This window comes from Chiloscyllium punctatum, chromosome 8, assembly GCF_047496795.1.
Source record: "Chiloscyllium punctatum isolate Juve2018m chromosome 8, sChiPun1.3, whole genome shotgun sequence".
Lineage (NCBI taxonomy): Eukaryota > Metazoa > Chordata > Chondrichthyes > Orectolobiformes > Hemiscylliidae > Chiloscyllium > Chiloscyllium punctatum.
The window spans coordinates 124,453,968-124,468,911 of NC_092746.1; the positions used below are offsets into that span (position 1 = coordinate 124,453,968).

General features: G+C 49.2%; 1 protein-coding gene across 1 annotated transcript in view; it reads right to left on the bottom strand.

Moving 5' to 3' along the window:
* The window catches only part of LOC140480877 (myosin-1B-like), a 154,548-nt gene that overhangs the window by 57,201 nt on the left and 82,403 nt on the right, over nt 1-14,944 (bottom strand). Inside the window, exons 29-32 of the mRNA XM_072576421.1 lie at nt 13,202-13,328; nt 12,238-12,356; nt 7,428-7,624; nt 3,972-4,321 (exon numbers count right to left, since the gene is read on the bottom strand). Coding sequence (XP_072432522.1) covers nt 3,972-4,321; nt 7,428-7,624; nt 12,238-12,356; nt 13,202-13,328 — 793 coding nt within the window. The remainder of the gene's footprint in view (nt 1-3,971; nt 4,322-7,427; nt 7,625-12,237; nt 12,357-13,201; nt 13,329-14,944) is intronic.

The window sequence follows — 14,944 nt, forward strand, 5'->3', positions numbered from 1 at the left end:
AGTTCTGGACTCCCCCACCCCCAGGGAAAAGACTTTGCCTATTTACGATATTCATGCACCTCATGATTTTATAAATCTCTATAAGGTCACCCCTCAGTCTCCGACGCTCCAGGGAAAACAGCCCCAGCCTCTCCCTATAGTCCAAATCCTCCAACCCTGACAATATCTTTTGTGAAGGAAAGCATGAGTAACATATGGTGTTGTGTAATGGGTGCATGTTGTCATATAGTCCTTGGATTTCCAGAAGGTATTTCACATGTTGCAGCTCATGGTGGAAGGAGGTAACATACCAGCAGCTGATTGGCCGGTTGGCAGGAAACAGAGAGTATGCATCAATGGGTTTTGAGATTGGCAGGATATGATGTGTCCCTGCAGGGATCTGTATGTGTTTCTAATTTATATCAATCATTCAGAGGAGAGGATTGAAGGCATGGGAGCTGTCAGATATTCCAAAGATAGGTTAGGAAGTGAAAGTGTAGACCAGCGTAGAGAAGGTTATGTGACTGAACACAAATCTGGCAAATGGAGCATAATGTGTGAAAATGTGCGGTTTGTTCACTTTGGCATGCAGAATTCAGATGCTGAGTGTTAATTAAGCAGAGAACATTTCAGAACTCTGAGGTGCAGAGGGATCAAGGTGTTTGACACCTTGACACTCAGGTACAACACACACGCAGATTCAACACACACTCAGGTACAACACAAACTCAGATACAGCGCAGAGCTGAAAATGTGTTGCTGGAAAAGCGCAGCAGGTCAGGCAGCATCCGAGGAACAGGAGAATCGATGTTTCGGGCATCAGCCCTTCTTCAGGAATGAGGAAAGTGTGTCCAGCAGGCTAAGATAAAAGGTAGGGAGGAGGGACTTGGGGGAGGGGCGTTGGAAATGCGATAGGTGGAGGGAGGTCAAGGTGAGGTTGATAGGCCGGAGTGGGGTGGGGACGGAGAGATCAGGAAGAAGATTGCAGGTTAGGAAGGCAGTGCTGAGTTCGAGGGATTTGACTGAGACAAGGTGGGGGGAGGGGAAATGAGGGAACGGGAGAAATCTGAGTTCATCCCTTGTGGTTGGAGGGTTCCCAGGCGGAAGATGAGGCGCTCTTCCTCCAACCATCGTGTTGCCATGGTCTGGCGATGGAGGAGTCCAAGGACCTGCATGTTCTTGGTGGAGTGGGAGGGGGAGTTGAAGTGTTGGGCTACGGGGTGGTTGGGTTGGTTGGTGTGGGTGTCCCAGAGGTGTTCTCTGAAACGTTCCGCAAGTAGGTGGCCTGTCTCCCCAATATAGAGGAGGCCACATTGGGTGCAGCGGATGCAGTAAATGATGTGTGTGGAAGTGCAGGTGAATTTGTGGCTGATATGGAAGGATCCCTTGGGGCCTTGGAGGGAAGTGAGGGGGAAGGTGTGGGCGCATGTTTTGCATTTCTTGCGGTTGCAGGGGAAGGTGCCGGGAGTGGAGGTTGGGTTGGTGGGGGGTGTGGACCTGACGAGGGAGTCACGGAGGGAGTGGTCTTTTCGGAACGCTGATAGGGGAGGGAAGGGAAATATGTCCCTGGTGGTGGGGTCAGTTTGGAGGTGGGGGATTTAAAGTTGCCTTTGCAGACAGAGATGAGGGAAGCCTCTTTTCTGTCAGAAGGTTGTGTGACCTGGGAGCCTTCCAGATCGGAAGATTCTGGAGGTGGGGATACATAGATTGTTGTCAGTCAGGGAATTAAAGATTATGGGGGGTACCGGGGCAAGAGGTGGGAATGTGGAATTCCAAACTTAATCCAATCAGCCATTGAAAGCTGATGCAAGCTGAGGGCCTGAATGATCTCCTATTTCACTGTCTGATCTTCCAACTCATGCCTTTTTCCACATTATCCCCAAATAGAAATTAGGAGCAAGAATGTGATCATCCAACTCTGTAAATATTCGCATTTTCTTCCATTAGTCCTAAATTGTAGAATCTGCACAGATACAGGCCATTTAGCCCATCAACTCTGCACTGGCCCTCCAAACAGCATCCAACTAAGACCCGCTCCCCTACCCTATCCCCACAATCCCACATCTCCCATAGCTAACCCACCTAGCCCACACACAATGAGTAAGTTTGTAGATGACACTAAAATTGGAGGTATAATGGACAGTGAAGATGGTTACCTCAGATTACAACAGGATTTTGACCAGATGGGCCAATGGGCTGAGAAATGGCAGATGGGGTTTAATTCAGATAACTGCGAGGTGCTGCATTTTGGGAAAGCAAATCTTAGCAGGACTTATACACTTAATGGTAAGGTCCTAGGGAGTGTTGCTGAACAAAGAGACCTTGGAGTGCAGGTTCATAGCTCCTTGAAAGTGGAGTCACAGGTAGATAGGATAATGAAGAAGGCGTTTGGTATGCTTTCCTTTATTGGTCAGAGTAATGAGTACAGGAGTTGGGAGGTCATGTTGCGGCTGTACAGGACATTGGTTAGGCCACTGTTGGAATATTCCATGCAATTCTGGTTACCTTCCTATCGGAAAGATGTTGTGAAACTTGAAAGGGTTCAGAAACAATTTAAAATTATGTTGCCAGGGTTGGAGGATTTGAGCTATTGGGTGATGCTGAACATGCTGGGGCTGTTTTCCCTGAAGCGTCGGAGGCTAAGGGGAGACCTTATAGAGGTTTATAAAATCATGAGGGGCATGGATAGGATAAATAGACAAAGTCTTTTCCCTGGGGTGGGGTAGTCCAGAACTAGAGGGCATAGGTTTAGGGTGAGAGGGGAAAGATATAAAAGGGTACATGTGTATGGAATGACTGCCAGAGGATGTGCTGGAGGTTGGTACAATTACAACATTTAAGAGGCATTTGGATGGGTATATGAATAGGAAGGGTTTGGAGGGATATGGGCCGGGTGCTGGCATGTGGGACTAGATTGGGTTGGGATATCTGGTCGGCATGGATGGGTTGGACCGAAGGGTCTTTTTCCGTGCTGTACATCTCTATGACTCTAACTTAGCATGGCCAATCCATCTAACCTGCACATCTTTGAGCTGTGGGAGGAACCCCATGCAGACATGAGGAAAACATGCAAACTCCACACGGACAGTCACCCAAGGGTGGGATTGAACCTGGGTCCCTGGTGCTGTAAGGCAGCAGTGCTAACAACCGAGCCATCATATAGTATATCGAAGTCTGATGAACTCTGTGTTTAACCTGAGTTTCCATAGCCCCCTAGAGGAGAGTGTCCCAGTGATTCTGAGTGAAGACATTCCAGCACTGCATCCTCTCTGAAACACTGCCCCCACCCCACCAAATCCTGGATCCTCCCTAGCCACGGGCAACATCCTTCCTGCACTTTCTCTGTGCAATGCTCTCTGAATGGTCTCCTCCTGCTCCTATCTCTTAGAAAGGGATGTCTCATTGAACCAATAATCAGTGCCCCGCAACTCTTTCTTTTCAATTAGTGAAAGCTGGTGCTGAATTGAACATTACAGCTGTTTGTATGCATTGGACCCTGTCAATAGGCACTGAGGATGTTCGAGATGGAGATGGATGGACTTGCAGATACTAAACATATCGAGGGATATGTGGGAATATTAAGGGATGGGGAATATCAAGTTATATGAGGGAATATTGAGAAATGGATAATATCGAGTGATATGAAGGAATATTGAGGAATGGGGGAATATCGAGGGATATGAGGGAATATTAAGGAATGGGGGAATATTGATGGATATGGGGGAGTGTTGAGGAATGGGGAATATTGAGTGATAAGGGGGAATCTTGATGAATGGTGGAATCTTGAGGAATGGGGGAATATCAAGGGATATGAGGGAATATCAAGGGATGGGGAATATCGAATATGGGTGAATATTGAGGGATATAGGAATTATATCACTGAGGTAGAGGTTCAGCTGTGATCCAGTTAAATAACAGAGCAGCTTGAGGGGCTGAATGGCCTCCTGCGCCAATTCCCCATGTAGTCCAGGGCAGTATGGGCTGCCTCTTACCCAAGTGGTGCTTGTTGTCTCTTCTCAGCGCCTCTCTCGAATCGACTGCCTCATCGAAGGCCGTTTTGAGCTTCAGCAGTTGGGTGCTTATCTCCCTCGTCTCTCCCTGTGCTGCCTCCAGCTCAGCCTGTGACTGCTCCAGTTTCACTCTCCACTCGTTTAGGGCCTTGTCGAAGTTTTGCTGCTTCCTCTCGAGGGTGGCGGACACAGCGTGGGATCTCTCGACCTCGGCGTTGAGGTCCTCCACCTCCGCCTGTAACCGGTTCTTGACCTTTTCCAGGGAAGCGCACTTGCTGCCCACTGCCTCAGCCTTGTCCTCCATTTCCTGAAGGCGGGCAGCGAGATGCTTCCTGACAGAGAGGGGAGGGGACACACAGAAACACAAAGGGAGTCACAGAGTCCCCAGGACACAATGGAAAGTTGCTCACCCACGATTAAGGGAGGGAGTGCTGTCCTGACAAAGGGACCCTCCATTGGATGAGACATTAAACCAAGGCCCTGGCTCCCCTCCCAGAGACAAGTAGAGGGTCCCATGACACTTATGGACTCCATGTGTGAAACTGACACCCTGAGAACCAGCTGGATTTGGGATTTTCCCAGATTTTGGATGACCCACAACAACGCTGGAGGGTGGTCACAGGTTCTCAGTTGTTATACTGTGCAGGAAACATAGAAAATAGGAGCAGAGGGAGACCATCCGGTCCCTCGAGCCTGCTTCCCCATTCAGTATGGTCATGGCTGGTCATCTGAGCCCCCCCGGTCCTCCTCCCCTACCTCTTAATCCCCATGAACTGTGTCCAATTCCTTCTTTTATCCTCAACCACTTCCTGTTGCAGGCGATTGTACAGGCTCTGGGGTAAGAAATGTCTCCTCACCTCAGTCCTTAATGACTCACTCCGTATCCTTAGACTGTCCCCCTGGTTTGCTCTGTCTGGTCATAGAGTCATACAGCATGGAAACAGACCCTTCGGTCCAACCAGTCCACGCTAAACTAGTTTCACCTGCCTGCATGTGGCCATAATCCCCGAAATCTTTCCCCATAACGTTCTTATCCAAATGTTTTCGAAATGTTGTAACTACCTGCATCCACCACTTTCTCTGGCACTTCATTCCTGTGTACAAAAATGTTGTCCCTTATGTCCTTTTTAAATCTTTCCCCCTCCCCAACCTTAAAAATATGCCCCCTAGTTTTGAACTCCCCCACCCTAGGGAAAAAGACCCTTGTCATTCACCCAATCTATATCTGATAACCCAAAATAAGGTCACCCCCTCAACCTGCCACGTTCCTGCCCATTCCAGTTTATTTTTATATTTCAAACACCTTGGTAAATCTTTTCTGTTTAATAATATCCTTCCTATAGCAGGGCAACCAGAACTGCACACAGTGCTCCAGAAAAGGTCTCACCAATATCCTGTACAACCTTAGCATGACGTTCCAACTCCTATTCTCAAAGATCTGAGCAATGAAGGCAAGTGTGCTAAACTCCTTCTTAACCACCCTGTCTATCTAAGTCCTAAATTTCAAAGAATTATGTACCTGAACTCCTAGGTGTCTCTGTCCTACAACACTACCCACAGTCCTAAAATGGAGGACGTATAAGTCCTGTCCTTGTTTTGCCAAAATACAATACCTCACATTCATCCAAATTAAACTCCATCTGCCAATCCTCAGCCCATTGACCCAGTAATCAAGGTCCCTTGGTAATCTTAGATAGCCTTCTTTGCTGTCCACTATATCACCAATTTTGGTGTTATCCACACCGTGGGCGGCACGGTGGCACTGCTGCCTCACAGCGCCAGAGACCTGGGTTCAATTCCCCCCTCAGGCGACTGACTGTGTGGAGTTTGCACATTCTCCCCGTGTCTGCGTGGGTTTCCTCCGGGTGCTCCGGTTTCCTCCCACAGTCCAAAGATGTGCCGGCCAGGTGAATTGGCCATGCTAAATTGCCCGTAGTGTTAGGTAAGGGGTAGATGTAGATGTAGGGGTATGGGTGGGTTACGCTTCGGCGGGGCGGTGTGGACTTGTTGGGCCAAAGGGCCTGTTTCCACACTGTAAGTAATCTAATCTAATCTAAAAAAATTATTCACGATGCCTCCTATGTTCTCATCGAAGTTATTGATATAAATGACGAACAAAAGTGGACCCACTATCGATCCCTGTGGAACACTGCTGGTCGCAGACCTCATATCCAAAAAAACAACCCTCCACCACCACTCTGTCACCTACCATAAAACCAATTTTATACCCAATTGGCAAGCTCACCCTGAAACCCATGTGATCGAACTTACTAATGAGTCTACCATGCTAACCTTAACAAAGGCTTTACTAAAGTCTAAGTAAACAATGTCTACTACTCTGCCCTCAAGAATCTTTCTGGTTCCTTCACTAAAAAACCTCAATCAAGTTAGTGAGACACGATTTCCCACACACAAACCCATGCTGACTATCCTTAATCAGTCCTTGCCCCCCCAAATGGATATACATTCTGCCCCTTGGAATCCCCTCCAACAACTTACCCACCACCAAAGTCACACTCAATTCTATAGTTCCCAGGCGTCTCCTTACAGCCTTTCTTAAACAAAGATACAACATTCGTCACCCTCCAGTCCCCCAGCACCTTTGGTGATACAATTATTTCTGCTAGGGCCCCACAACTTTCTCCCTGGCTTCCCATAGCGTCCTGGGATAGACTTGATCGGATCCCAGAGATTTATCCACCTTTATGTTTTCTAAGATCTCCAACACTTCCTCTTCTGCAAGGTTGACTGTTTTCAAAACATTAATATTTATTTTCCCTGAGTTCTCTAGCCTCCATTTTAGGCCCAACAAGTCCACACTGACCCTCTGAACAGCAACCCCACCACCCCCTTTGACTAATGCACCTAACAACTATGGACAACTTAGCATGGCCAATTCACCTGACATGCACATCTTTGGAATGTGGGAGAAAACCACAGCACCCAGAGGAAACCCACGCAGACACAGGGAGAATGTGCAAACTCCACACAGACAGTCTCCCCGGGCTGGAATTGACCCTGGGACCCTGGTGCTGTAAGGCAGCAGTGCTAACCACTGAGCCACAATGCCACCCTCTTTATTTCTTTCTCTACAGTAAAAACTGATCAAGATATTTATTTAGTGTTGCTCCTATCACCAAGGTCCAACACAGAGATGACCTCGTTGATCTTTAAAGGGGTGCTGCTCTCTCTCTCTCTCTCTCTCTCTCTCGTTGCTCTGAAATCAAACTGGGGACAATGATGGAAACACTCAGCAGGTCTCCCTGTGGAGAGCGCGAATGTTTGCTGTCCCCAATTCGAATCCCCCCCCCCCGAGGTCACCATTGTGATCTCTGTCTCTCTCTCTCTGTAGGTGTTGCCTGACCAACTGAGTGTTTCCAGCACCTTCTATCCTCAGCTGTGGGAAAGAGTGCAGGTTTCAAAGTTCAAACACCGTACTTGGCCTCCTCCAACTCGGCCAGTTTCTGAACTCCATCTGCCTCGTATTTTGACTTCCACAGCGCGGCGTCCGCATTGGCTTTGCTGAGGCTCTTCAGAAGGAGGGCCCGTTCTTCCTGCTCCTCTTCGTTCTGCCCCCGGAGGAGCTCGCAGTCATTGCGGGCGTCCTGCAGGCTCTGAGCTAGTCCCATCCGGAGCTGTGGACAGAGGGCACCCACTATCAAATACAACAACAACCTGCGTTCGCACGGCGCAACAGGGAAACGTCTCTTAGGCATTTAATGCCAAGCTGCGGGAGATCTTCACCGGGTGAGCAGGAGGTTTTTGGACAGTGGAAGGTGACATGGTGTGGGGTGTGTAGAAACTGGGTTCACCCCATCAATTGGGATTGATTTCAGCAGCAACTTACATTGATATAGCTCCGGTGTTGTTGTTGAATGTGAAGGTGTATGTCACAGGAGGGACAGCAGAGTTTAACACCAAGCCACCAAGAGAGATAATGGTGACCAAAAGGTTGGTCAAAGATGTCAGTTTGGGAGAACACCTTCCGAGGAGGAGAGTGAGTTTGGGAGGTGGGGTTTTGGGAGGGGGGCAGCAGTATTCCCAGAGTTTAGGGCCTGGGTAACTACAGCCCTGACCACCCCAGTGCTGAGTTATAGGGAGTGGGAGCACCAGAATTGGAGGAGCACAGATACCCTCTTGGAGGGGTTTTAGGGTTGGAGGACATTACAGATTAGAGGAGAAGCAAGAGTCTCAGGGGAATGTTTTACACTCAAAGTATCAGCAAGCTGGGAACCTGTGTGGGATTGAGAGTTTTCGGAGTAACTTGTGAACTGCACACAATGGGATAGGCAGCAGGACTATGGAGGAGTTCTCGTTTATCGAGAGTGAGAGTAACGAAGCAGATCACAAATCTTCAAATCAGGGATTCAGAAGCAGATTGGGTGAGGCAAATGCACTTAAAATATTCATATCTATTATTGCGTAGTGATCTGGACAATATATAACTTTACATTTCGATTTTGTGTGTTATTATGGAGTTGAGGGTGTGGGTGGGGGGAGGACATTGTTTTAGTTTCCGTTTTACAACTTGGCACAAGGATGTCCTGAACTCGTTTCTTTATACTCGATTTAATGTGGTTTTACAACCCTTGAAACTGTGGGAATTTGTAGCGTAGTGCATTAAAATAAAACCATGCTGTTGCCTAGCGACAGGGATTCAGGGTCACACAGAGACAGAGAACACTCTGGAAGGGGGTCAGTCACTCAGTGTGGATGGATGTGCCAGATTGTGGAGGCAGGACTGTTAGACTCTTCAGTGAGAAATCCCACAAAACTGGCTGGAAACTGGCTTCAGGAATTGTGTGCTTGCTCTGAAGTTAACGCAGCAATCAGTTTACCTTTCAGATTGTTTACAGTATGTCAGAGAGAGATACCAGCTAAAGAAAAAGCATCTCATGACATAAGCCATTTTTGGAATACTGCGTTCAATTCTGGTCTCCCTGCTACAGGAAAGGTGTTGTGAAACTTGAAAGACTTACAAGGATGTTGCCAGGGTTGGAGGATTTGAGCTATAGGGAGAGGCTGAACAGGCTGGGGCTGTTTTCCCTGGAGCATCGGAGGCTGAGGGGTGACCTTATAGAGGTTTATAAAGTCATAGAACATAGAACAATACAGTGCAGAACAGGCCCTTTGGCCCTCGATGTTATGCCAACCTGTGAACTATTTTCAGCTTGTCCCCCTACACTATCCCATCATCATTCATGAGCTTATCTAAGGATTGTTTAAATCTCCCTAATGTGGCTGAGTTGACTACATTAGCAGGTAGTGCATTCCACACCCTTACCACTCTCTGAGCAAAGAACCTGCCTCTGATGGCTGTCTTAAATCTATCACCCCTATTTTGTAGTTATGCCACTTGTACGCACTCGTACATGAGGGGCATGGATAGGATAAATAGACAAGGTCTTTACCCCAAGATGGGGGAGTCCAAAACTAGAGGGCATAGGTTCAGAGTGAGAGGGGAAAGATTTAAAAGGGACCTCAAGGGCAACGTTTTCACGCAGAGGGTGGTACGTTAATGGTCTGAGCTCCCAGAGGATGTGGTGAAGGCTGGTACAATTGCAACATTTAAAAGGCATCTGGATGGGTGTATGAATAGGAAGGGTTTGGAGGGATATGGGCCGGGTGCTGGCAGGTGGAACTAGATTAGGTTGGGATATCTGGTCGGCATGGACGGGTTGGACCGAAGGGTCTGTTTCCATGCTGTACATCTCTATGACTGTGAGGAATTCACCAGAAGGAATCTCAGGCAACTGTGCTAACCGAGGCAAAAGGAGCAGGTGTGGGAATCATTGTCAGTCAGGGAACCTTGGTGTTTGTCTGGATATTACTGGAATTAAAGAATTAGTGCGAGTTAAAATCATTTTCTTGTGTTTGTGATTGAACCTTTTCAACTTTTCTTTTATAGTACAGTCCAGTTTTTCTTTCTTGTTTAATAAACACATTATCTTTTTTATTGGAAGTAAAAATTTAAGGTGAAGGGTGGAAGGTATAGGGGAGATGTCAGGGGTGGGTTCTTTACCCAGAGAGTGGTGGGGGCATGGAATGCGCTGCCCGTGGGAGTGGTAGAGTCAGAATCATTGGTGACCTTTAAGCGGCATTTGGATAGGTACATGGATGGGTGCTTAATCTAGGTTAGAAGTTCGGCACAACAGCGTGGGCCGAAGGGCCTGTTCTGTGCTGTATTGTTCTATGTTCTATGTTCTATGTTCTACACTGGCAAACTCATGGATAAGAAGAAACAAAGGACTGTCCATCCATGTTTCATTCTGGGATTTGTTATTAACATCAGTTTAGGTCAGAGCATCATTCAGAAAAGATGTTTTTGGAAAGTACTGTGATGATACATATGATTTTAAGAGGTGTACTTTGTCCTGGCGTTTTTTGTGAAGAGAGGTTGAGACAGAGGTACAGAGCAGTCTGCTCAGAGCCAATAAAGTAAACAGCTTGTGAAACCTTGGGTTTTGTTTTAAGTTAGAACAATAGAAGCAGCCTGAATGGATGGGGTCAAGCTCCCACAGAAGCAGCATGTTTAGTTTTAGCTCTCTGAAGTTGCAGGAGTCTTGAAGCTGGATGTGGAAGCTCTCATTCCTCTCTCTTTGTTACTGCTAAAAGCTCGGGTTCTCTTCCTGCAGCTAGAATAGCTTGTGAGATAATCGATTTTACTGAATTTTCCTTTGCCAAGGGTGTGCTGCTGAGATTTTACTACATGGGAACAGTTACTGTTTAGGAGTTGAATAATCTATTGTTCTGTTAAGTTTTCCAATAAAGTTATTCCAATTCTTTCTGTTGTGGCATCGTAACTCTAGTGTGTGAATAAAATGTGTTTTGCTTTAAACCTGGTAGTTTGACCAATCAAAATGCACTCAGAACACAACGCCTGGCACCTGCCTTTAAACTAGGGAACAGACAGGATCTTGAGGGGGTTTGGTCTGGTTCATAACAATACCATTGTTAACATTGATTCTGGGTGTGTGTTTGAAGGATTTCCAGAACTGTGAGATATGTGTTTTCACCACGCAGTCAGACTGCAGTGACTGTCACACAGCTGATATGATATTGTGTCCGTATTGAGACTGACACTCAGTAAGTATTGACTGCCCATCCCTTGGGGTCATACACCTTACTGGTTTCACCAGGTCATCTCAGATGCTGCAAAGACTTGGCCAAATCTGACTCGAACTGGATCACAGTTTGCAAATTGACAATGGGAATCAAGGGAATGAAAAATACCTCATGTCCCCCAGAGATTTTTGGGGAAGGGAGGAGGGAATAAGGACAACTAAATTGCAAAGCAACAACATGAAAGCACAAAGGAACAGGAGTGGGAACTCCTTCAAATATGTGATGGATCGATTGGCACCATGGATTCTATAAAAGGAAATGTGAGCATTTCCGTAACCATGGCATATCCCAGAAATAACCCAATAAGGATCTGCTGGGGTGAGATATATGGGAGGGAGGGCATTATGAGGAAGAACGATTTTACCCAGCACTTAGGTCATGGTCTTTAACCCACTCCGAGGGGGTGGTGGGACAGTCAGAGGGCATCAATGATTTCAGAAGGAAATTGGATGGACATTGCTGAGAAACAAATTTGCAGCATTAGGAGAATTGGATGGGGAATCTGGAGTGACGAGATTATAGTACAGAGGGCTGGCATGGCAGCGATGGGCTGAACAGACTCTTTCAGTGCCACAGTCGAGAGTATGTTGCTGGAAAAACACAGCAGGTCAGGCAGCATCCGAGGGGCAGAAGAATCGATGTTTCGGGCCAGAGGTCTCCATCAGGCCCTTCCTGAAGGGCTCTGGCCCGAAACATCGATTCTCCTGCTCCTCGGATGCTGCCTGACCTGCTGCGCTTTTCCAGCAACATACTCTCGACTCTGACTCTCCAGCATCTGCAGTCCTCACTTTCTCTTTCTGTGCCAGAGTGGCTCTCTGAGTCCAGTCTGAACCTTGAGGTTTAGAAATGGATGGGAGGAAGGGTCAATTGTACCACAATATCTGTGAGGGGGGGTGGCTATCAGTGAGGTTAACATAGCGTCAATCTGACCACTTCCACCACGTGGACTGCAGCTGTTCAAGATGGCAGTTCACCACCACCTCTCCAGGGCAACGAGGGACAGGCAATGAAGGCTGGCCTTGCCTCTCACACTTGCAGCGAGTGGGGTGAAAGGTCAGAGTTTTGGTTTGGGGTTTACCCCTGTTAGGGGTGAGGGTGAGTACAGTTGGCCGAGGATACAAACCTTCGATTCCTCCTGCAGCTGGTTCCTCAGCTCCTCGAGCTGCTGGCTCATGGCCATTTTAACCCGAGCGGACTGTGCGATGAGAGCATCCCGTTCCTGTAGCTGGTGTGACAGCTCCCCTGAAAGCAGAAACACATCGGGATCACATCCAGACAAGAGCCAACGGTCATTGGCCGTACGCACGCAGAACAGTCACTCGTCAGAGCTGGCTCGCGATACACGCCCTGGTCTAGAAAAGCATAGAATCCCTACAGTTACAGTGCAGATACAGGCCATTGGGCCCATTGAGTCTGTGCTGACCCTCTGAAGAGTATCCTAGCCAGACCCACTCCCACCAGCCCATTCCTGTGTCCGCATGACTAATCCACCGAGCCTGTACGTCACAGGGTCCCTTAGCATGGCCAAGGTGAGGACGGAACTTTCTGGAAATGGGATGTTATGGTATTGTTATTTTGTCGATCAGGGAGCGAACCAGGCCCTTTCTGCAAGTTGCCCTGGTGATGGGGGGGGATGGAGTTGGGGAGTAGTGGGGACTCTGTGTAGGACAGCGTTCCATATGCACCGAGCGATGAGGTGACAACACCGTCTTGGAGAGAGATTGTATTCTGTGCATCCAGCAACTTTCCTGGACGGAGAGGAGCCGGGAAAGGAAATGGACAATGAACCAGGAAATCCCTGTTTGGAGACGGGGTGTTGGCAACAGACAATGATCAATTTCAAACAGGGAACTGGGAAGACATCTGATGGGAACTGAGCCATTGACGGGGACTATGGCGATTGAGATGATTGATGGGATGAGGGGGATTGCTTGGCTGAGGGCCAACATGGCCTCAATGGGATGAATAGCCTCATTCTGCGGTAGGACATTTCCCCATCAATCTGCTCTGCTCCCCATCCTCAGCCCAGATCCACTTCTCCCAGATCCCAGACTCTCACCAAGCCGCACTCCCTCCGTCCCACATACCTGCCTCAGATTTTGTCCTTGTCATGTGTGCTCGAAGGTTTTGCAATTCACTCTGAAGTTCCTCCGCTTTGCATTTGGCGTCTCTCGCTTCAGCCTCATGTGCGTGACAACGTCTCTCAAACTCAACCTGAAAGAGAGGGAATTCCGCAGTCAGACCTGCCCATGACAGTCTATCCACACCCCAGCATGTGGGGAGTGGAGAATCCAACCAATCACAAACCCCGACCACAGTGACTTCCTCACATCAACCAGGGCAACAATATACCACAGTGCTGAGGGAGTGCCACACTGTCGGAGGGTCACTGCTGAGGGTGTGCTGCACTGTCGGAGGGTCAGTGCTTAGAGAGTGCCGTACTGTCAAAGGGTCAGCACTGAGGGAGTGGGCACTGTTGGAGGGTCAGTGCTGAGTGAGTGCTGCACTGTCAGAGGGTCAGTGCTGAGGGAGTGTCGCACTGTCAGAGGGTCAGTGCTGAGGAACACGGCACAGTCAAAGGGTCAGTGCTGAGGGAGAGCTGCACTGTCAGAGGGTCAGTGCTGACGGAGTTCCACATTGTCAGAGGGTCAGTGCTGAGGAACACCGCACTGTCAGAGGGTCAGTGCGGAGGGAGTACTGCACTGTCAGAGGGTCAGTGCTGACGGTGTGCTGCACTGTCGGAGGGTCAGTGCAGAGGAAGTGACGCACTGTTGGAGGGTCAGTGCTGAGTGAGTGCCACATTGTCAGAGGGTCAGTACTGAGGGAGTGCCACACTGTCGGATGGTCAGTACTGAGGGAGTGCCGCACTGTCGGAGGGTCAGTGCTAGGAAGTGCTGCACTGTCAGAGGGTCAGTACTGAGGGATGCCGCACTGTCAGAGGGTCAGTACAGAGTGAGTGCCGCACTGTTGGAGGGTCAGTGCAGAGGGAGTGCCGCATTGTCGGAGGATCAGCGCGGCGGGAATGCAGCACTGTCAGAGTGTCAGTGCTGAGGGAATGATGCACTGTTGGAGGGTCAGTATTGAGGGAGTGCCGCACTGTCGGTGGGTCAGTGCTGAGGGAGTGCTGCACTGTCGGAGAGTCAGTACTGAGGGAGTGCTGCACTGTTGGAGGGTCAGTGTAGAGGGAATGCTGCACTGTCAGAGGGTCAGTGCTGTGGGAGTGCTGCATTGTCGGAGGGTCAGTGCTGAGGGAGTGCTGCACTGTCAGAGGGTCAGTGCAGATGGAGTGCCGCACTGTCGGAGGGTCAGTGCTGAGGGAGTGCCGCACTGTCGGAGGGTCAGTGCTGAGGGAGTGCCGCACTGTTGGAGGGCAGTACTGAGAGAGTGCTACACTGTCGGATGGTCAGTACTGAGGGAGTACCGCACTGTCGGAGGGTCAGCGCTGAGGGAGTACCGCACTGTCGGAGGGTCAGCGCTGAGGGAGCGCCGCACTGTCGGAGGGACAGAGCTGAGGGAATGCTGCACTGTCAGAGGGTCAGTGAAGAGGGAATGCCACACTGTCAGAGGGTCAATGCTGAGGGAATGCCGCACTGTCGGAAGGTCAGTGCTGAGGGAATGCCACACTGTCAGAGGGTCAGTACTGGGGGATTGCCGCACTGTCGGAGGGTCAGTGCAGAGGGAGTGCCGCACTGTCGGAGGGTCAGTACTGAGGGAGTGCCGCACTGTCGGTGGGTAAGTGCAGAGGGAGTGCCGCACTGTCAGAGGGTCAGTGCAGAGGGAGTGCCGCACTGTCGGAGGGTCAGTACTGAGGGAGTGCATCATTGTTGGAG